The 21,703-nt window shown below is 42.2% G+C and overlaps 1 protein-coding gene across 1 annotated transcript in view; it reads right to left on the bottom strand.

The window, feature by feature from the left end:
- Nucleotides 1–880: 880 nt before the first annotated feature.
- Nucleotides 881–21,703, bottom strand: part of GPR139 (G protein-coupled receptor 139) — a 36,003-nt gene continuing 15,180 nt past the window's right edge. Inside the window, exon 2 of the mRNA XM_045770892.2 lies at nucleotides 881–1,815. Coding sequence (XP_045626848.2) covers nucleotides 881–1,815 — 935 coding nt within the window. The remainder of the gene's footprint in view (nucleotides 1,816–21,703) is intronic.

Genomic DNA, 21,703 nt, shown 5'->3' with positions numbered 1-21,703 from the left:
TTGACAACTCTACACGTAAAGGGCTTCTCTGGGAAGCTTGAGTGGCACCGCAGTAAGAAGCTATTTTGAGTAAAGGGATCATACACAGCTGACACAGGGATGGATCGAAACAATGGCAAGAGTGGGCTTATTTTTTTGTTTTTCTGGGCTCAAGAGATCCTCCTTTCCCCCCACACACCAGGCGGGGTCTTTATTTTGGAGGAGATAGATAAAATCTATACATAATGGCAAATAGAAAGACTGCATTTTAGACCCAGGTCTGAGGGTCATTGTTATGTTGGTTTGGAGCCTTTCCAAAGAAGCTCTGGCCAGAGTTTGGATGGGATTAATGCTCCCTTGTCCCCACAGTGTCATTCTGTAGTTTAGGGTTCCAGGGCCACTTCAAGACCACAGCCTTCTCTAGGACAAAGGGCACCTTGGAAAAATCCCAGATTGGTCAGCATTGTTAGCTGCTGGGGATGGCACAGGGAAGCGATGGTTGACCTCAGCTCTTGGAAGAAGAGTGTGGAATCAGCTACCTGCTACTGTGGCTTGGTGTGTCACATAAGTGAGTGGTTCCCAATGACTGTGGATGGTGCCAAGGTAAAGTCATAGACTATTTCTTTACTGTGTGTCCTCACTGGCCACAGGATGATGACACAACCTCCAAAGGTATCTTCAAACTGGTAGGAACTTTTGCTGTCAAGTGACATTGTGAAAATAAATGCATAAATGAAAACAAGATTGATGCTTTTCTTTCTTCTCTTCCATCTTTTCTCATCTACCAGTCTGAGAGTTGCTTAGTCCATGGAGACAGGAAATCAGGTTGGCACTCTTAAGTGAGCTACCCTTCCATCTGGAAATAGATTAGACAGAGGCACTAAGTGCCAAGCTTATAGGGTCATGGGGATACTTTTATAGGTTTTCCATTTTTGTCATATTGGTACACCAACATCTTGATACAGTGTGAGTTGGCCGGTGAGATCCAGGGGCTACTTGTTATGGAAAAGTTATGGTTGGTGTAAAACTGTACAGGTTGCTTCTGGCACTTGAAGAAGGCCTTGAGCGTGGCAGCTGCCATTGTGCGGAACCTCTTGCTGATAAAGCAGTAGAGGAAGAAGTTGATGGCTGTGTTCAGAAGGGCCAGCATGTTGGCAATGTCGGACATGATGTGCACCAGCCAGCGGTTTTGGATGGGCGCCCCATAAAGGTGGTACAGAATCATGACGATGCGGGGGGCCCAGAGTGTGGCAAAGATGGAGGTAATGGTGAACAAGATAGCAGTGGTTTTCCCTGTGGAGTAGCCACGCAGGCGAAAATTGCTTTTCCTTCTGAGCTTGTACACAATGATTGAGTTCAAGATGAAGAAGATAGAGCAGGGCACCAAGTACACAGTGAAACAGTGAATCCAGATAAGGACGTGATGCACGGAGGTGCTGATATAGTCTTCAGTCCAGATGTTGGGCCACCAGTAGTAGGGGATGCTGGTCAGGAAGCAGGTGATGTAAACACTTATGATGACTTTCCTGGTGCGGGCTGGGTAGGAGACCGTGTGGTACTTGAGCGGGTGGCAGACGGCGATATACCGGTCAATGGTTAATGGAACAGTAATCCAAATGGAGGTATGGATGGATGAGAATTCTAGCACTTCTATGATCTTATTGGCCACCTGAGGCAACTGCATGTTCAAGATGAAATCTTCCAACAGGAAGTCCACAAACACAATGAAAAAGAGGACCAAAATGTCAGCAGCAGCAAGTGCCAAGAGATAGTTGTAGGAGGACTTCTGCCTTCTAGCTACCAGCTGAGAGAGGATGATCACTGTCAGGATATTTGCTGTGGAGAGAAGAGAATCTGGTTTATCTCTGAAGTGAGATGACTTTGTTGGCTACTGTGGGGCCATAGGCATACTTTTGTGGGCACTCCCATGGAAGCCAAAGGGACTGAACCAATGCTTTTGATGGACAATCTCTGTACTACAAATTATATCTCATACAGACATCTGGATACTATTTTGACAAAGTTCTGTACTCATATTGTAGTTTATTTATTCCTCACACAATCATTGGAGGTGGTGCTGCCATTGTCCTTACTTCAGAAATGAAACTGGGGCTCAGAGGGCTTAAGGAGCTCACTTAGAGTCATACACTTAGTAAGTGCTGGTGACAGGAACCAAACCTCGATCCCCTAACCCCAAATCCCATGATTTTTCTTTTGTCCAGGTGCATGCAGGAAAATAGGGGGTGGGACGGCTTTCCCTGCTTCATGTGTTCAGGTGGGAGACTGACCTCTTAACCTTTTTGCAACCTGGATTTTAGGACCTTTCCTTTTTACATAGACTTAGTATTGAAGGTGCGGAGAAGATCACGAACTTCAGATTAGTTTAAAGATAAATTCTATTTATTTTTAGAGTAGGTGCAGATGGTCCCCAATTTATGATGATTTGACTTATGATTTTCCGACTTTACTATGGTGCAAAAGCTATAGGCATTCAGTAGAAACTGTACTTGGGATTTTGAATTTGGATCTTTTCCCAGGCTGGCGATATGTGTTATGATACTCTCTTGTTATGCTGGGCAACAGCAGCAAGCCAGAGCGCCCAGTCAATCACGTGATCACGAGCCCTTAAAACTGACACACTTAGAACCATCTGTACCTGTACGACCATTCTGTTTCTCACTTTCAGTACAGGATTCAATAAATTACATGAGATACTCAACACTTTATTATAAAACAGGTTTTATGTTAAATGATTTTTCCTAGCTGTAGGCTAATGTAAGTGTTCTGAACATGTTTCAGGTAAGCTAGGCTAAATTATGATGTTTGGTAGGCTAGGTGTATTAAATGAATTTTCAGCTTATGATGGGTTTATCAGGATGTAATCCCATCATAAATTGAGGAAGAGCTGTAGTCCAAATATGGTACATTATTAAAAATAATAGAAGTAAATTTCCCTTGTTCTCCAACCACCCAAGTACCTCTCTCTCAGGACCATCATAGTAATAAATAATTTGTCCTTATATCTGTCTATATAATGCATGTATATAGTTTTTGAACAAACGGTAGCAATTATTATTTTTTTGGTGTCCAATTTGTTTTGACAATGTATGCATATAATTTTTCTTTTTTTTTTTTAAAGCTTTTATTTAAGTCCTCTGTATACCCAGTGTGAGGCTTGAACTTGTGACTCTGAATTCAAGAGTCACATGCTCTTCAGACTGAGCCAGCCAGGCATTCCTGAAAATACGTGCATATACTTTCTGATCAATTTTAAAAACAAATGTCTCTCTGAATAAGACACATGTGGAAAGTTGTTAGGGACTCATTCTAAAATGATACTCCGATGGGTAATATCTAGAAGTCATTCTGCATATTTAATCTCATTAATTTTCACAGTCAACACTGTTAATCCTATTTTGCAAAATTCTCAGAGAATTTATGTCCCTTTTCTGAAGTCCAGTGGCAGAGCTGTCATCTGGATCTCCCTTTCTCAGTCTCACCTTTTAAAATATTATACAATAGTTCATTTATAAAATTGTCTTGTAATATACACATCCTGGTACACTCATCACTCAGATTAAACAAAATTTATCATTTTGCCATATTTGCTTCATTTATTTTATTTTTTAATATAATTTAAGTTTTTGAGAGAGAGCGTGCATGAGTGGGTGGCGGGGTGGGGGTGAGGGGAGGGCAGAAGAAGGGGGAGACAGAGAATCTTAAGCAGGCTCCAGCGCAGAGCCCAATGCCGGACTTGATCTTATGACCCTGAGATCATGACCTGAGCAAAAATCAAGAGTCATTTGCTTAACCAACCAAGCCATCCAGGTGCCCCGTCTTTTCACTCTCTTAATTGTGTCCTTTGTTGTAAAATTTAAAAAATGTGATGAGGAACATTTAATCTCTCTTTTTTTTTTTTTAAAGAAAACTGACACACTAGATATAACTGAAGTCCTCTTTGAAATTGCCCAAGGCCCATTCTTTCTCCTCCCTCCTTCTTTCTCTAGAGGCAACCACTGTACTGTAGTCTTCAGGGCCCCATTTGCATCCCCTTACTTTATAGTGAACTGTCCATTCTAATGCTGCCTTTTCCACTCAACATTTTTTTTTAAAGATTTTATTTATTTGAGAGAGAGAGAGAATGAGAGGAAGAGGGTCACAGGGAGAAGCAGACTTCCTGCTGAGCAGGAAGTCTGATGCAGGACTCAATCCCAGTACTCCAGGATCATGACCTGAGCTGAAGGCAGTTGCCCAACCAACTGAACCACCCAGGCGCCCTCAACATTATGTTTTTGAGACCTATTTGGTTGATACAGGTAGCTCTCATTCACTCATTTTAACGACTATATAGCATCCCATTGTATAAACGTACTGTAATTTATTCATATATACATACATAGAGACATATCTGTACATACATACATATTTATATTTCTATAATACATGCTTATTATATAGACACATGTACACACATGCATGTCTATGTATGTATACACATATTGGGTAGACATACGTGAGTGTGTGCGTATGTATATATATAAACAATGTACATTTAAATTGGTTCAAAGGTTTTGCTATTGAAAACTGCTGTAGTTAACAACTTGATAGGACTGTCCATGAGAAGTGTTCATATGTGAGAGTTTCTCTTGGGTAGTATGTATGCAGAAGTATATTTATTATGTTGTAGAGTATGTGCATCTTTATCTTTACTAGATTCAGCTCTATTGCTCTGTGAAGTGGTTTTACTAATTTACACTCCCAACAGCAGAGTATGAGATTTCCTGTTACTCCATATCCTCTCAGTATTTGATACTGTCAGTTTTTTGTTTGTTTTTGTTTTACATCTGTGCTATTCTTCTCTTGTTGAAGGTACTTTGAAATAACATTTTGAAGTGGTGAAGATTTAAGGTACTGATTATATTAATTAGCCAGGATGCAAACCCAGAACCAACACCCAATGCTCTAAACCACTTGCAATATTGATAACTCAAGTAGGGGTGGGGGTACCATGCAGGTATATTACACTGTATGCAAAAGAGAAAAATAGTAAATTCTACTTTAAGTCACTCTTAAGAAAAGATGTTCCATTAAAGCATAATTTTTTGTATTTGTAAACCTGAAATTTCAAAAGTTTATTCTATGCATTGAGCCATGTTTTTGTGCATTGACTATGAGCTATGCCCTGGGAGGGGATGTTGAATAAAATAGACATGGATGGTTTTGCTTCATGGAGCTTAGAATCTTTTAGTCAAGAAAAATGTCAACTGAAGAGCCACAGCAGAAAATGTATAATTGAGAGCTGTAAGTGCTGTTAGTGGTCAATAAAAGCTTTGCTGAGGAAATGATGTTCAAGGTGAAATTTGGAGAACCGGTAGAAAGTAAATAGGTAAAAAGGATGGGAATAGAAAGTGTGTTTCATGCAAGGGAAACAGCATATGCAAAGGCCCTGAGGTGAGGAAAGCATGAAGAGTTGAGTTTATAGGGAATGCTTATCTTGATTTTCTACTTGCTCTGTCTGTACTTTGCATTTACAGCTCTCTTTTATTAAACAGTCTTGCTATGTTCTGTTGAAAAGTATTCCAAAATGTTTTATTCACTTAGAAATCTTTTCAGAAAGTATTTAGCATCTGCCTTCTGTGTGCCTGGGCCCATGGTAGAAACAAATTGGTATTACACACATTTAGAATCTCCACTCAAAGTATGGAAAAACAAACAAGTAGCTAAGTATTAAAGAGATAAATGAGAACATACATAGTGATGCAAGAGGGGCTGGTGAACAGATATAGAATGGAGGGCAAAGGATTTGGAAGAGGGTGTGGGTCAAAAGTCTGGATACTTTGATCTAATCATATACAGTCAGAGCTTTATAAACACAAGTTGTGAAATCAGGTCTGATGCTTATACATCGAAACCAAAAGCATCAGGACTCAGGATTAAGTGTGTGGAGCCTGGGGCTGGGCTGCTGGGATTTCGTCCTGGGTCTGCTACTTCTTGGCTTTTTGGCTTTGGATAGATTTATTTGATCTCTCTGCACTTCAGTTTCCTTCTTTATAAAATGGATTAGTAAGAATATCTGCCTCAGACGGTTGTTTTGGGAATCAAGGGAGATAATTTTTATAAAGTAGTTAGAACAGTGCCTGGCATGTGATAAGTTCTCAGTGAATGTTAGCTATTGACTGAGAGTCCACTCATTCAGCAAATGTTAACAGAACACTTGCTGTGTTCCAGGCACTGTATGATGTGTTGGAGATGCAAGGATTAACAAAATGTACAAGTTCCCTTTTATCATGGAGCTTATTGTGTGGTGGGGGAGACAGACAATAATCAGGTATAAAAATGTACAAGAGGATTTCAGACAGTGATACTATCTAGACTAAAACCCAGGGATGAGACAAATCTATGGGAGATTATTTTTTAGATTGTAAAATGACATTTGAGTTCAATTAAGGATGAGGAGAAGGGAACTGCCACGAAAAGATCTGTGGGAAAAGAATTCTAGGCAGTGGGAATGGCAAGTGCAAAGGCCCAGAGGTGGGAATAAGCATGGTATTAATGGAACAGAAAAAAGGCTTCTTATCAATACTGTTAGGATCCCCATTTTATAGATGAGGAAACTGAGGATTAGATTTTGAGGTAATTTGCCCAAAGCCACATACCGAGTAAGCTGGGGAGCCAGAAGGTGACTCTAGTTCTGTCCGATGTTATGGCATATCAAGTTCTGTGTTGTTTATTTTTGGTCATAGGAAAGGCTTCTCAGCTGGAGGAAAGTGATTCCTGTTTCCTGGGTTACCTCTGACTTAGAAAAGTACTGTCATTTCTCTCTCATGTTCCTGCTGCACCTGCCAGCCTATAAGGTGGCAGGAATGGATAAATGCTGGCTACATTCTGCAGGGAGTGACTCTTCACCACTGTCTCTTACTTCCCAGTTGAATGCTATTTGAAGTGTGGTGCTAAAAATTCTCCATATCCAAACTCTTTAAAAATATTTCAGCTCCATCTAATTAATGCTGTAAGTTGGGCAAGTCATCATCTCTAAACGATACTGCTAGGTATTCATATTTGACATTTTCTTAAGTTTCTAGTAATTTCCTCTGTTGAGAAACTAACCTGCAGACACTAAACTAACCCATTTCTTTTGTACATCTAGATTTGCCCCCAAGGCAACATCAGGCACACATAGGAGATCCTTGGGATGAGAGAACATGTGTGTGAGCCACACAGACCTAGAGGGGAATGGAACGATGCCTGTGTATTGATTTTCTGAAAAAGAAATGAGAAGGTAAAGTTTTCAGCTCTTAAGGTTTGACATTTACTATAATTACCTACGTCAAAAAATCCCTTCATTTCCACCTGGGCACGTTTTCTCCCAAAGAAAAGGAGTGGTGTTGACAGGGTCTGAGTGTATCTATAATGGGTGAAAAAACAAAGAAACCGAAGTCGTCATCACCTGAAATTCTGTATCTCAGCTTTTCTCTCAAACTAACCGGCCCAAGACTCTGTTTTTGTGGAAACTCAAGCAAGCCCCAGTGAACTTCACAATCAAACTGTCAGTGCTTCTAAAAAGCAAATCCTTTCGGTCAGTGGTGTCACTGGACAGGTTTAAGCTCCTGGGTAATAGAAAGCCCATGTTCTGTGATTGCAAAGCTTCTTGGTTATATTCTTGGGGGAATTCACTTTCTGTAATTTGCAGCTTATATGCTCAAACTTGAGAGGATTTGGGGAGTGGCTGAAAGAACAACACAGGTTTGGCTGTCAGACCCCACCACCAAACCATCTACTGGTACAGAGGGAAAGGTTCAAGGTTTTCCAGAGTTATTTTCTATGTCTGTGAGGACTACAAGGTCCCTGCAAGTTCCTTGGAAGAAGTAGCTGGAACAGAGCACTGAGTGAGAGTTCTGAATTTATCTCTCTTAGTTTTGCTTTAGTTCCTTTTTTTTTTTTTTTGTCTTTGAAAATAGTTTTTTGGGGGTGCCTGGGTGGCTCAGTCGGTTAAGCATCTGCCTTTGGCTCAGGTCATGATCCCGTGGTCCTGGGATCGAGCCTCCTGTTTGGCTCCCTGCTTAGTGGGGAGCCTGCTTCTTCCTCTCCCTTTGTCCTCCGCCTCCCCAGCTCATGCTCTTTCTCTTGCTATGTGTGTCTGTCTCAAATAAATAAAATCTTTAAAAAATTTAGTTTTTTAAATTACAAAAGTAAAGCACTTGTAAAAAAATTAAACATTATATCAGCATGTAATTATATTATTATTAACTCACTTTTATTGAGCATTTACTTCTAAGTATCTTATACACAATACCTCATTTAATCTTCACAACCACCTATGATGTTGGAACTATGATATGAGAACATCAAGGCTCAGAGAGGTTAAGTAACTTGTTAGAGGTCACACAGCGAACAAGTGGTGAGCCAGGACATTAAAGCAGGCTTTTTGCCTCCTTGGCTTATATATTTAACTACTACATTAGACATCAGAAAGTAAAAGTGTGCCCAAATCCCATTTTCCAAAGAAATTATGGTATTCAGTCTCATGGATGGCCCTTAATGAACCACACCTCTGAGTATTCATGCATTTGGGTAGTCATCTCCCCTTGAATTGGAGCTGGTCCTGTGATTTACTTTTGACCGATAGACTATGGCAGGTGACCCTATATGACAGGTCATAAGTGGGCCTTATGAATACATGCTCTTGGGGTGTTCCATCTTGGAACCCAGCTATGAGAAGCCCAAGTCACACGGAAAGGCCATGTGCAGGATCCTGGTTGAAAGCCCTAGGTGATCTCATAGCCTAATCCAACATCATGTGAGTGAGCCATGTTTGATGTCCAGCTCAATGGAACCCCCAAAATGACTGCAGTTATTATAAATTATAAATATAATTAACAATTACTGCTACACAGTGAGATCATACAATAAAACTGTTCTGCAAGTTGATTTTTTTCACTTAGAAATAAATCATGGATTTTTTTTCTCCTATGTCAATAATATTCATGAAATATTCACCTATGGCTGGACATTATTTATTTTATCTTGTTTTTTAGCCACTACAGAACTTCATTAAGCATCTTTTTATATTCCTGTAGAATAAATTCCCAAAGTAGAAATGCTGGTTTAAAGGATAACACATTTTTTCCCCTCTTCCTCCCTCTCTCCCTCTTCCCCTTCTTCTTCCTAAAGGCAGCTAAGAAAATTTGCAAAAAGGAAAAGAGCTCAAGTTGAAGTTACAAAAGAATTTAGGTTACATACCAAGAAGAGCTTTTTGCTTGTAATGGCAGTTATGTGAACAGGAACAGGCCATTGACACCACAGTTGATCGGTTTATGAGGGTCTTCAGAAAAGGATAGAGAATTTCTTATCTGGGCTGATTAAATTCCTGAGGTTCCCTTCTGCAAATCTTCTCTGCATCCTAAACTATGTTCTTGTGAATTTCACCCCTTTCAGCCACCACTCCCAGTAACTTAAATGCATCTCTCCTCCTTACAGTTGCCTGTCTTCTGAGCTAGGAGAGTCAGCCCTCATGTCCTACAGAAGTGCAAGGACCCCTAACATGGTAAACAATTCCAGTGGTGTTATTTTAGCAGTTCCTGGGAGGTACCTCAAGGACAGATTTCTAGAAGCAACGTTTAAGCCTCCCTGGCAAAAAGTCGACACTGCCCTTGTTTAGATCAGCTGGGCAGTGCGTGGAGACTGTGTTGCATTACTGGCTTTTCCCAGAACCTAACAAAGCAGTGGTTTCCATTGTAGACCAGAACAAGTTGAGGCGTAGTAAGGCTGCCCATTGCAGATGAATAGTCAGCAAGAGCTAAGATGGTTGTCAGGGCGGTCTGACTCAAGGCAGTGGGGAAAAGTGAGTTAGTATCTGGCTGGTCATCACATTCATCTGGGCCAATCAGTTGGCCTTCTCTTGACTAAAAAATTGCTTTTGCCTTTTTGAACAGGAGCACTGTCTTTGGGTAACTGTGACAACTGCTAGGTCTCACGTTGGCCAATAGACTCAAAAGTTTCCAAACCATACTTCTCAGTGCAAAAGTTCATTTTCTTATGATTGCCATGCATTGAGCACCAGTGTAAGCCTGGTGGCTCTGTAGAGAGGAGGTGGTTTTTTGTGATTCACTGATAAATAGTTTTACATAAAGTTATGTTTAGTTTAAATGATATTAGAGGAATGTTATCTAGGGTAGTGATAAAAACCTGCTTATAAAATAAGTTCAGTTTATTAAAAAATGAGTTGATTTAAAGAAAACTATAGGGGGATAACAGTGCAAGGAGAATGTAGGCTGGGGTCTCCATTTTTCAAACGAGGAAACTGATGAAGAGATGGTTAGTCGCCTGCTCAAGATGGCACAGCTTTAAGTTGAAGAAGTATTTTGAAAGCACTCAGTGGTACTATCCTGGGTCAAGTTCCATACCAAGTGATGGATGCAGCTATGTTTTCTGAGCTCTAGGTCTTTTTTTAAAATTTATTTTTTGGCTTTAAAAAAATTAACGTATAATGTATTATTTGTCAGGGGTAGAGACAGATAGGGGCAGGGCTTAAACTGTCTCTCTAACAAACGTAGGGCACAAGAGTTACCAGAAAGGACAGCCACCTTAAAATCATAGGGCATGTATTTTGGAGTATGGAGGAGCTGGGTTAGCACCCGCACCTGCTCGTTTGTAGCTGGCACTCTTGGGCAAGTAACACCAGGAGCTTCAGCTTCCTCCTCAGTAAAGTAAGGGTGAGAGTAGTGTCTGGTTTGGAGGGTAACTTGGGGATCAGAAGAGGTCACATATATAAAGCTCTTAGCACCGAGCCTGGCACAGGCAGAGCACACAGTAAGTGGCCGTGGTTAGTAAGTGTGAGTGTGATGACCAGTCCTGCGAAGGTGATGAACTGACCTAGGCAAAGGCCGATGTGGAGGAAGAAGCACTGACAAGTCTAGGTGGGGGATTCTCCCAGTGTGTTTCTGGAGGATGGAAGAACTGGCTCTAGAAAAGACCTCTGACTCATTCATACTCCATCAATGAAAGTATCCCCAACACTGCTGTCTGATACACATGTGAAAGTTGTTAATGTAGACTACAGCCTAAAAGTTCTCATCACTCCTCCTCCTCCTCCTCCCTCCCCCTCCTCCCCCTCCTCCCCCTCCTCCTTCTTTTTGCTTTATCTTCTTATTATATGTGTTTGATGATGAATGCTAAGTAAGCTTATTGTGGCTATGATTTCATAACATATGTAAGCCAAACCATTATGCTCCACACCTTAAACTTACACAGCCATGTAGGTCAATTACTATCTCAATAAGACTGGGGAAAATGGTGAGCTAGGCATCCCAATTTTATTAGGAGATGCCTCAGGCTTCAGTTGGGATCTGACATAGACCCCTGTGTGCCCATGGAAAAGCCACTTCCCTTCTCAGGGCCTCAGTTTCCAGATCTGCAAAATGAGCCCATTACCAGTAAAGCAGTAATAATAAGGATAGTATCATAGCTCACATCTAGTGAAGATGAGTGGTAGTTTAACAAGCATGCAAGACAAGGAAGGGCTCTCCAGGGAGAGGGAACTGCATGTGCAAAGGCAAAGAGGCACAAGAGAGGAAGTCCCACTGTCATTTTCTCAGAGCCACTGACAGACATGAGTGCCTACTGTGTGTCAGGTCCTGAACCTTCTTTCATATCCATGAAGCATATTTCAGATCTATAACATCAAATATCATTTAATATTATAATGTCTAAAATTAAATATATAGGTTATATTAGAGCTGAGTACATTTATTAATAACAGTTGCCTTCATCAAGCACATTTACCATGTGCAGCTCACTCGTTAGAGGTTTTACTTGCATTAAATTGAATCCTCACACGACATTAGGAGATATGTACTATTAATATCCCCATTATGGGGATGAGAACACCGAGGCTCAATGGGTTAAGAGACTGGCCCAGTCAGACATCAAGTGTGTGCTGGGCTCAGGATTCGAAAATGATTTATTAGACTTTAGAGCCCATGTGACACACGTGCTTGTCCAGATGCTTCTGTAATTAGCTCTAGTGAATTGACCATTATGTAGAAATAGGCCAGTTTGTTCTTTCTCCTTCTTTCCTTTTTTTTTTTTTTTTTTTTTAAATAGTGTGTATCAGATGGCACTCTCCATTGCCCCTTCCAATATTGAATGATGCTCCCCACTGGCTAATTCTCCCTCGTATTTGTCCTGGGTGCTCAGTTTCGGCCCACACTGCCCATCCCCTGACTTCCAGCTGGTGACTGCCTTGCACACAGGATTCTCATTTGTTTGTACTGTTTTGTGGACCCAGGGTGATGGTCACTGGGTGCCAGGGGACAAACCGGAAGTCAGAGACTTCCGGACTCTTCATCTGGAGTTCACTAGGGTGTCAGAGGCTAATTGTGGCTCTGCTCGGGTTGTCGCTGTTTGATTAAACATCTTGTGCTAAGCACCATCCATCTGCCTCCCAGTGGCTGCCAGGGGTAGGTATTTTTAGCTTCAGGCAAATAGCTTATCAATTGTGCATACAAAACGCAGTCAACACAAAGCCTTCATTTTCTGTTGCCTGTCTTCTTCCATGCAGGCAAGGACAAAGGAAGAATTAAATGAAGTTGGTGCTCACTTATTCATTCAACAAACATTCACTGAGCCACCCACCATGAACTAGGTGCTGTGCCAGACATGGGTGATGCAGCGATGTGGAAACACACAAGTGGATGAAGTCTACACGGAGGTTACAATCTGTGTCGAACAAGTGGAATTCTGTTCTGCTACCTACTGGCTCTGTGGCCTTGGGTAAGTCATGCATTTGTCTGGGCCTTCTTGCATTAAAAAAGCATGTGCTGAGCATGTGCTATGTGCCTTTTGCAGGGCTGAGGCTGCTGAGGAGAGGTAGGTTTCTTCTCGCTAGCAAGAGGGTCAGAAAGGCAAAGAGGTTGCATGACCAAGCAGCAAATGTGAACGAGCCTGGCCTAGGCATTTTCTCCAGCCCATGGAGAGAGAACAGCAACAAGGCCCACCACTGGGGCCAGGGAAGGCTGCATAGAGGCATGAAGGAGGAGACCAGGAAGATGGGCACTCCAACATCCAGGAATGGCATGAGCTAAGGAGGCAGGACTGTGGGCAGCACACTCAAGAGCTAAGAACATAATAGATATCACAGATAAATTAAACAAATAATTCTTCAGCCAATGATCCATGCTGTCTTTCTAGCCTGAAGGCTTCCTTTCTCAGGGGCCACTTCCTAGGAACAGCTGGTTGCCCTGAAGCTAAGGCTGTGTATAAACGGCAGCAATTAGCTGGCTGCTTTGTACCTCCAGCTGCTTTCCAGTATTAGGTCTGCATCAAGGGTCTCCAACTTAAAAAAAAAGAAAGGCAGTAACACGGTATCAGGAAAAACTCAAATATTCACTAGTATATGGAGCATGTTGCTATGATTAATCTACCTACCCACGGTTCCATTGCTACAAAAACCAGTGGAGCTGACCACAACTATAATACCTGCCACTTTGATGATTTGAGGGGCATTTCATGGGCTCCCAAAGTCATTCCAGAAAGGCAACGGCAAAGAGAACAGATTCCTGAGCCAGACCACTAGGATTCAAACCTGCCTCTGCCATTTTTTAGCTGTGCCATCCTGGCCAGTTCACTTAACCTCTCTGTGCCTCAGTTTACTCATCTATGAAAAGGATGATGATATGACATGTATCACAGGCTTCTGTGAGCATTAAATGAATGAATATAGGGAAAATGCCTGGAATAGTGCCTGGTACCATGCGTGTGATATAAATTTTATAATCATTACCATTAGGTTAGAAATCTTGAAGGGCAGGAAGTGTGTCAGGTTTGCTTATTAATACTAATATATTTCTAGCCTCTTACACAGTTTCTGGCATGTAGTAGCTGCTCAATAAATTTCTCTAGAATGAATGACTATAAATACAGACTGACACAATATCATAGACATACAGAAGTGCTGGTTAACAGTTTTGAATAGACTGGAAGATTACAAAGGGTTTACTGCAGAAAATGAGTCCAGTGATGTGATCAAGGGCAACTGGAAATTGATTTAGAGTTCAGTGTGAGAGAGATCTTTTTGAGACTATCATTCTCCCCTGAAGGGGTTTTGTGCCAGAATCTTCCACATGAATCCAATTCAGTTCAACATAAATTTAGTGATGCCCAACTATGTGCCAAGCCTGAAATAGGCTCTTGGGAATATAAGACCCATTCCTTGGGCTCAAGGTGCTCAGAACTTACTGAATAAATCATTCCAAGGCAGTATGGGGAGTCATTTTAAACTTCCTGGACCTCCCGCCAATGGCTCTGTGCCAGGGTTTGAAAACTCAAATGGCAACAGGGCCAGGCAGGTAATATTAATGTGTGAGGTGGGCATGCAGGGGCCTTTAATGAACCGGACAGTTCTTGCCCCCTTCAAGAGGGCAGCCACTGTTTAGTTCTACCTGGGGGTTTCCCATGAGGGGATGACAGCCTTCTGTGGCCAGGTCTACAAACAACACACACACACACACACACACACACATGCACACGCGCGCGTGCGCTCATGCCTGTGGGTAGCTGGCTTGAGACCTTTGGTCTATAGCCAAAATCCAGGGTCTTTGCATGACCAACCAGATACCTCTCATACCATCGGCTCCCTCTGCAACCCATGCAAATGCACCTTGGTCTTCAGTTTATGAGCTGTTGCCTGAATGCACAGCAGTCTTTCTTTCCTTCATAGCATTGCATGGACTATTTCTTCTGCTTGGAATGCCTTCCCTGCCTACAGCTCTTAGGCTAGTAGACTTTATTTTTAAAGCCTTCCCTGATCTCAGTGCGCTGAGTCAAGCACCTCATTGGCTAGAGTATTTAACACATTTTTGTAATGATCTCCTTCAAAATCTTTATCACCCACTCACTGAGAGCCCTTGGAAGGCAGGGACTTTATCTTTTTTCTCTGATGCTTGAAGATTTGCTGGGCAGTCAAAGAGTATGTACTCCATCAACGTTTTTGGAGTAAGAGTGACGGATGGATGGATGGATGGATGGGTGGATGGATTCCCCATGGCATTCTCTGTGGAACATTTATCTGCTTGCTGTCATTTCTGTGGTATTCCATTTTACGCATAACTTGATCTTATCCCTTCCCTCTGCGTTCTTCTCTCCAAACCCAGTCTCTCTAGGTAGCTTCTTGAGAACTTTTTCCTCTTACCTCCTATGATGGCTGATGGATCTGAGTTCACATTCTCCATTTACTTGCCCGAGTATGATACTTAACTCAGTTTCCTCATCTGTGTAATGAGGACAAGGACATTTCCCCATAAGGCTTGTTAAGAAGACTAAGAATTTATACCATGCCTTGCATGTAATAGATACTGAAAATATTGTTTATCCACCGAGTGTGATAGTCAGTTTCTTCTGTAGAGCACTGCCCCTTTCCCTTGTTGAAAAGTGGAGAGGTTAAGATCACTGATTCTGAAACCAGGCTTTGTGGGCTTGAATCCCAAGTTTGCCAACTTTTTGCTTTGTTATCCCAAGTTTCTTAAATACTCTGTGCCTTAATCTTCCTTATCTGTAAAATGGGGATAATAATACCTGTTTCATAGGGCTCTTGTGGGAACTAAAGCAAATGCTTAGAAGAATACCTGGTACATAGTGAGAGCTCAAGAAATGTTATTTTTGTTGCTTACCAGTCCAACCCAAGAGACTCTGGAGTGAGTCTCTCTCTCTCTCTCCTCTTCTTTCTTTCTTTTTTTTTTTTTTGCATTATCACAGACTACTCAGGCCAGCCTCCCTCCCCTTCCTCTATCACAGACACTGACTCCCTGCTGTGTTCAGGCACCTTGCCACAGCTGTGGATGTCATAAACCAGGAGAAATGGTTTCTTCCTTCCTGGAGCTTCTAGCCTGGCAGAAGCCAGACAGAAGCTCCTCAACAGCAGGAGACAGTGTGCAATGGGAGCATTTAAGAAGGGGTAACAATCTAACCTAGAGGATCATGGAAGGCTTCTTGGAGGAAGTGGCATGTGTGCAGTGACATGTAGGAGCAGGAACCAGTCAAGTGATTGGGGAGCAAAGTATGCCAACGAGAGGGAACAGAATGTGCAAAGGCCAAGAGACGAGAGAGAGAGAGAGAATGGCTCTTGGAGCAGCTAGAAGTTCAACATGGAATGGAGGTCACAGACTGGAGGCTTATGGGGTAGAATCTAGGCTGCAGATGTGTCTTTAGGATTTCTGATTCAGTTGTCATATCTACAAATTGGAGTATTTCACATCTAGTAGAAGATTTGAGCTTCTTCTAAAAATCAGAAGGAGAGGCCATGCTGGGTGGCATTTCCAAATGGGGTGTCCTCCAGCTCAACCAGTCCCCACCAGATCTCACTCAATTATGTCATCTGCCTACCCCTGCCTGGAGAGAGAGCTGGGGTGGGGGAGGTCTGGCTGGCTAAGAGGTGGAGAAGTAGCAGCATCCGATTTGAATGATTCAAACAGCTTTGCAACTTGGTTTGAGCTGAATTTGTCCTGAGGAAATGGAGAGTCATCTAAGGGCTTTAAGCATTAGGGATTTTACTAAGTAAGATGTTTGTTATTTCTGTATCAAACCACAGACATCCAGGAGGGCCGGGGAGTGGGAGGCGAGGTACAGGTGAGGAAAAGAACAGAGGATCGTTTATAAACCTCACTGAAACTTTCAAACATGGGTTTTATTGTAGCTTCCTCATAGATAAAATTTGACAGGAGCCATCAGAAATGCTTCAGAGGTAACATCTTCCTGCGTAATGTGTCCCCCTTTCCCCTCTTGGGCTGGCAGAGGAAGGTTCCACGGGATCTGGATGTTCAAGATCATTGGAAAATTCCCTGATGCACACCACCCTGCTGCACACTCTCCAAGGCCACGGTCCTGGTGGATGTTCTGTTCCATCATGGGACCTGCATTTCCCAGCGGATGCAGGGTTGAAGTGGTAGCACCTATGTCAGGGATGGGGCGGACAAGGAACAGGCCATGCCCAGAAGACAATGTCTAATTACCTGGGGGCCTCGGGAAGCAATTTTCTCTGGTTGGAGAAATTGGTTTTTGTGCCTCCAACCCATGCACACAGCTGAATGACATGTAGGTCAAGGAGGCATAATTATATGGAAATGGTTTTATGTTTGGGAACTTCTAAAAATCTACCTCTGCACACTGGGAGGTGGCAGAGAGAGAGAGAGTAGCTTTCATTTTGCCCAGGCTGAATTCAGCAGTAAAGGATGGCTTGCTTCATCATGACTTTGGAGGGGGTCTGTTTCTTTTCTGGCATTGGGTCGCATGCTTGAATGTCACAGAGAAAAAGAAGCAGTGCCTTCTTGGGATGCTGGTAATGAGCATGGGCACTGGATCTAGATCTGACATGTTCTTGCTGTGAGACCATCAGCAAGTTACTTAACTTCTCTGTGCCTCCATTTGGTCACCTGTAAAATGGAGCTGATTGTAAGGACTAAGTAAGTTAATAAATAGAAAGTTCTTAGAAGAGTGTAGGCTGCCTAGTAGACACCACAGGAATTGTGCCCTCTGCTCCCCTATCCATCCCATTTCACTCACCACTCCTGCCTACCCTATGTCCCATCTGAGAGGAACCACTGTATCTGAAGCTCTCCAAATAAGCCACATTCTCACCAGCCTTTGAGCCTTCACCTATGCAGTTCCCTCTTTCTATAACACTTCCCTCATCCACTTTGTCTGGATGGCTCTTGTTCTTGACTCTCTGTGAGCCAGCTTGTCCAGTCCCCAGATTGGTGCCCCTTATGCTTTGCTGTACCCCTTGTCTGTAACAAAACAAATTGCCTCTCTTTCTCCTCTGAGCAGAAATACCATTTCCAAGAGAGAATAAGGAAAGGGTCGGTAGGAAAAGCAAGTGGTTTTTTTTTTTTTTTGCCTTAGAATAAGAGAAAATGTAAATAATAATAGCAGTAATAGCAGTAATGATGCTGCTGATGAGAAATGTGTACCTTTTTCTGCCACAAGGGAAGTGGTCTTAATAATGGAAATAATAGCTTCCATTTAGCAATCTCTTATATGCTAGAAACTGTGATAAGTGGTTTGCACTTAGTTACTGTTATTCTCCTCATTTTTAAAGGTGTGTATTATTAGATCCTTTCTATAGAGGAAGGAATTTAGGATTAGTTTAGAGACTTGCCCAAGGTTACATAGCCAAAAAGTCACACAGCCAGGATTTAAACTCAGGTCTGTCCAACTGCAAAGTGTTAACCACTACACTCTTTAAGAAGGCAGAAGGCCTTGGGGCCATTACTTCTGGTGACTCCTAAGTCAGCTGCAGGACAGAACTTGTGCCTACTGATATGCTGGTCTACCCTGACATGGGCACCATCATTGAGTGCTTCCTACTCCAGGGTGCTCGGCCTTCCTTGCTGTCCTGGGGGAAAAGGCTTTTCCCTGCCCACCCAGGGTTTCCCAGAATGACTAGGACACTCCTTGGTTGAACAAGGAAGGGATGGGCTGCTTTCTGGCAGAGGGAACTGCAAGTGCAAAATCAAGGAAGTGTGAAAGCATGCTTTGTTTGCAGAACCGTAAAATGACAGGCTTGGCTGGTGTGTGGACCAGAGGGAAATGAAGGATGAGAATTCAAAAATCCAGTGTGATAACCTCAGTGAAATTACTCTGCAAACTCCCAAGGTTGTTGTGGGGACCAAAGGAGACCACGCTTGGGAAGCAGCTTCACAAACTGGAAAAGCATTAGACAAATGTTAATTATCACAAATTATTTCACAGGTAGCCTGATTGGTATCAGGAATGAGATAGCAGAAAATTAAAATATCTGGTAATTTCTCTTGAATCCACATTCTCAAAAGCATTCATAAATGAAAAATTCTAATTTCATTGCTCTCATCTCCTTTTTTTCAGATGAATAGATAGTAAAAGATTTCAGAAGCTAATAAAAATTCAGTCAATTTCCTGGTCATTATCAATTATACTGCCAGGTTTTGAGACTTGCAGTAATTTTTTGTTGCCCACCTGTAAAACCACATCGGCTAATTCTTGATCCAAGTAGCTCTTAGAACCACCTTTGTCTTTTCTCTTTCCTTGGTCATCCTGATGCTGGGGGCTCTCAGCAGGCAGGTCTATGTCTGTCTCATTTTCGGCCACATTCTTAGTCTTTAGTACAGTCCCTGATACACGGTAGCTGCTTGACAGTTATTTGTTTTGTGCAGCACTGAGCCTGCATGGCATCATATTACACCTGAGTTACTACAGGAACTTTGCTCTGGCCCCTGCCCCTCTGCTCCCTAAGCAATCTGTCTGCATTTGCTCCAAAACTCAATCCATTTTCTTCATTCTCATAAAATACTATTGGTAAAACTAATTTAGCTGATATTAAATATTAAAGCTGCTAACGAAGAATCCAGATCTACAGTTTAGCCAAAATGATAAAGTAGGAAACTAAAATAAGGGGTGTAACTATTCAAAAAGACATCATCATCATCATTATTATTTGCTGATAATATAATAGTATGCTTACAGAACTCAAGAGAATTAGCTGAAATGTTATTAGATCCAGCAAGAGTCCTCAAGAGAACCAAAGCTCAAACGTAATAGGAATAGTTGACTACAAAATGGAATGGGAAGAAGATTCCATTCATGAGACTCCAAGTGCCAATACTCTCAGAGGCTGTCCTCCCAGCAGAGGTGAAAGGAACGTCCTCCTTTTCCACCTTGGGCTGCACTTTGTCTCCTGGATCCCCAACCAGTCCTGCTTCAGTCCAAAGTCTTCCAAAGTCTCTCACAAAACTGTTCTATTGGCTCTAGTTCTTACCAGTGTAAAAAATAAGGCTCACACCCAGTCCGCCTGATGGGAGAATTAGATGCCACCCCCATTATCATGCTCATACCCCTCCCAAGGAAGATTTTTCTGCCTGATTCCTGATTCCTACCATAATTCTACCTCCAACATGGACAGCCTTTACAATTCTATATCCCAAAGGTAGGTGCCTCAACCCCCATCACCATTTCAGTGGAAGAGATCATGGCTTGCCCTTTTTTTTTTTAGATTGACTTATTTATGGAGGGGGGATGGGCAGGGGGAGAGAGAGACTCTCAAGTAGACTCCCTGCCTAGCAGAGAGCCTGAGGTGTGGGGCTCAATCTCACCACCCTGAGATGACAGCCTGAGCTGAAATCAGGAGTCGGATGCTTAGCCAACTGAACCACTCAGGAACCCCTGAGATCATATGGCTTTAATGAAAGCACCCACCTGAGTGATTCTGGAATCAAAGAACTGTCCTGACCAAAAGCACTATTAGTGCTTCAGCTGAGCAGAAGCCTGGCTTTGCCATAGCACTAACTGCATGACTGCACTTAATAGCTTACCATGTGCCTCAGTTTCCTCATCTGTAGACTGGGAGTAATAATAGTACATATTTCGTGGGGTTAGAAGGATGGGAAGGATGGGAAGTGCTTGAAACAGTGCCCAGTAGGCAGTAGGCATTCCATTAATGTTAGTTATAATTATGGTAAACAACTGTTAGTTTAGTTTCTAGCATCAAGGCTTCAGCAACTGTACTATCCAAGCTTCAGCCATGGATCCTGCTACATGGGGCATGTGGTGGTGGAGATATGAGTACAGTATTTGACCACTGGTTTGGGGCTTCCACATCATCCTGAGCTTTTTTTCTGAATAGCAAATTATTACACTATAGGGTAGTAGGTTGAACATTTTAAAAGGTAAAAATTGGTCAAATATTGATAATTTCACATAGTACAACCTCATAATTTTCAGTTTACTTGTTTTGCCCACTGGACAGTACATGTCTCAAAAGCATGGGCAAAATTCATTTGTCTCTCTCATTCCCAGTCCTTAGCAAAGGTTCTCATGTGTATGATGAAGAAACAAGACTTGTGGTTAGAACTCACATTGCATATTGGTTCCCAGATAGGAGGAAAGTGAGTTCCAGACAGTAGGGGCAAAAAGTCTGCCCTGATTAACCCCTATTGCATTCCCAGCACTGGCCCCTCAACCCAAGACTGGGGTTGATTTCTTCCTCTTTGTCCCCTGGTACATGGACTTCCTTCTGGCTTATCTCTTACCAGTCTTCACGGTAATGTGGGTAAGTTACTTCTTCAACTCTCCATTAGATTGTATCCTCCCTGAGGGCGGGAACGCAGACCTATTTGTCTTTGTGCCACCAATAGCTAGCATGTAATTTACAAATGAATGAATGAATAATGGGAAGTCCTGGCAGGATTCAGAGGGGCGGCTCTATTTTGGGGATCATTCCTACCTCTGACAGCTTTGCTTATGTAGTGGAATGATGAGTCCTGTATTTGAGGTTCAAGGATGTAGCTTTGCTTTTCAGCTTGGCCTACCGGTAGTAACTTGAGAAAGCTATTTAACTCCTCCGAGCTTCAATTTCATAATGGATGAAAAAGCCCTTTGTAAATTTTAATTCACTTTGCATATTGGCCAGCACTATATTAACATTAATGGCTATTATTGATGACTCTTTTTGAGCATGAGGAATAGACCTGGCACATAATAGGTGGTCAATAAACATTCACCACATGAACTGAATTTGGACTTCTGAGCAGTGACTGAAATTAAGCCCACTTAGGGCTGATAACAGAAACCTTGGAAGGATTTGGAAGACCACAGAGTTTTCATGGAAATTGTTTCATCCACAATATGCTACTTAAAAAAAAAAGGCAACTCAATTTCCATTTTGTAGGTTAGGTGTGGGGTGGAGAGAGAATTCACCTGC

This window comes from Ursus americanus, chromosome 2 (genome assembly GCF_024610735.1).
Source record: "Ursus americanus isolate L20-20 chromosome 2, mUrsAme1.1.p, whole genome shotgun sequence".
NCBI classification, from domain to species: Eukaryota; Metazoa; Chordata; class Mammalia; order Carnivora; family Ursidae; genus Ursus; species Ursus americanus.
Note: the sequence above shows the minus strand (reverse complement) of the source record. Positions and strands in the feature narration are given on the sequence as shown.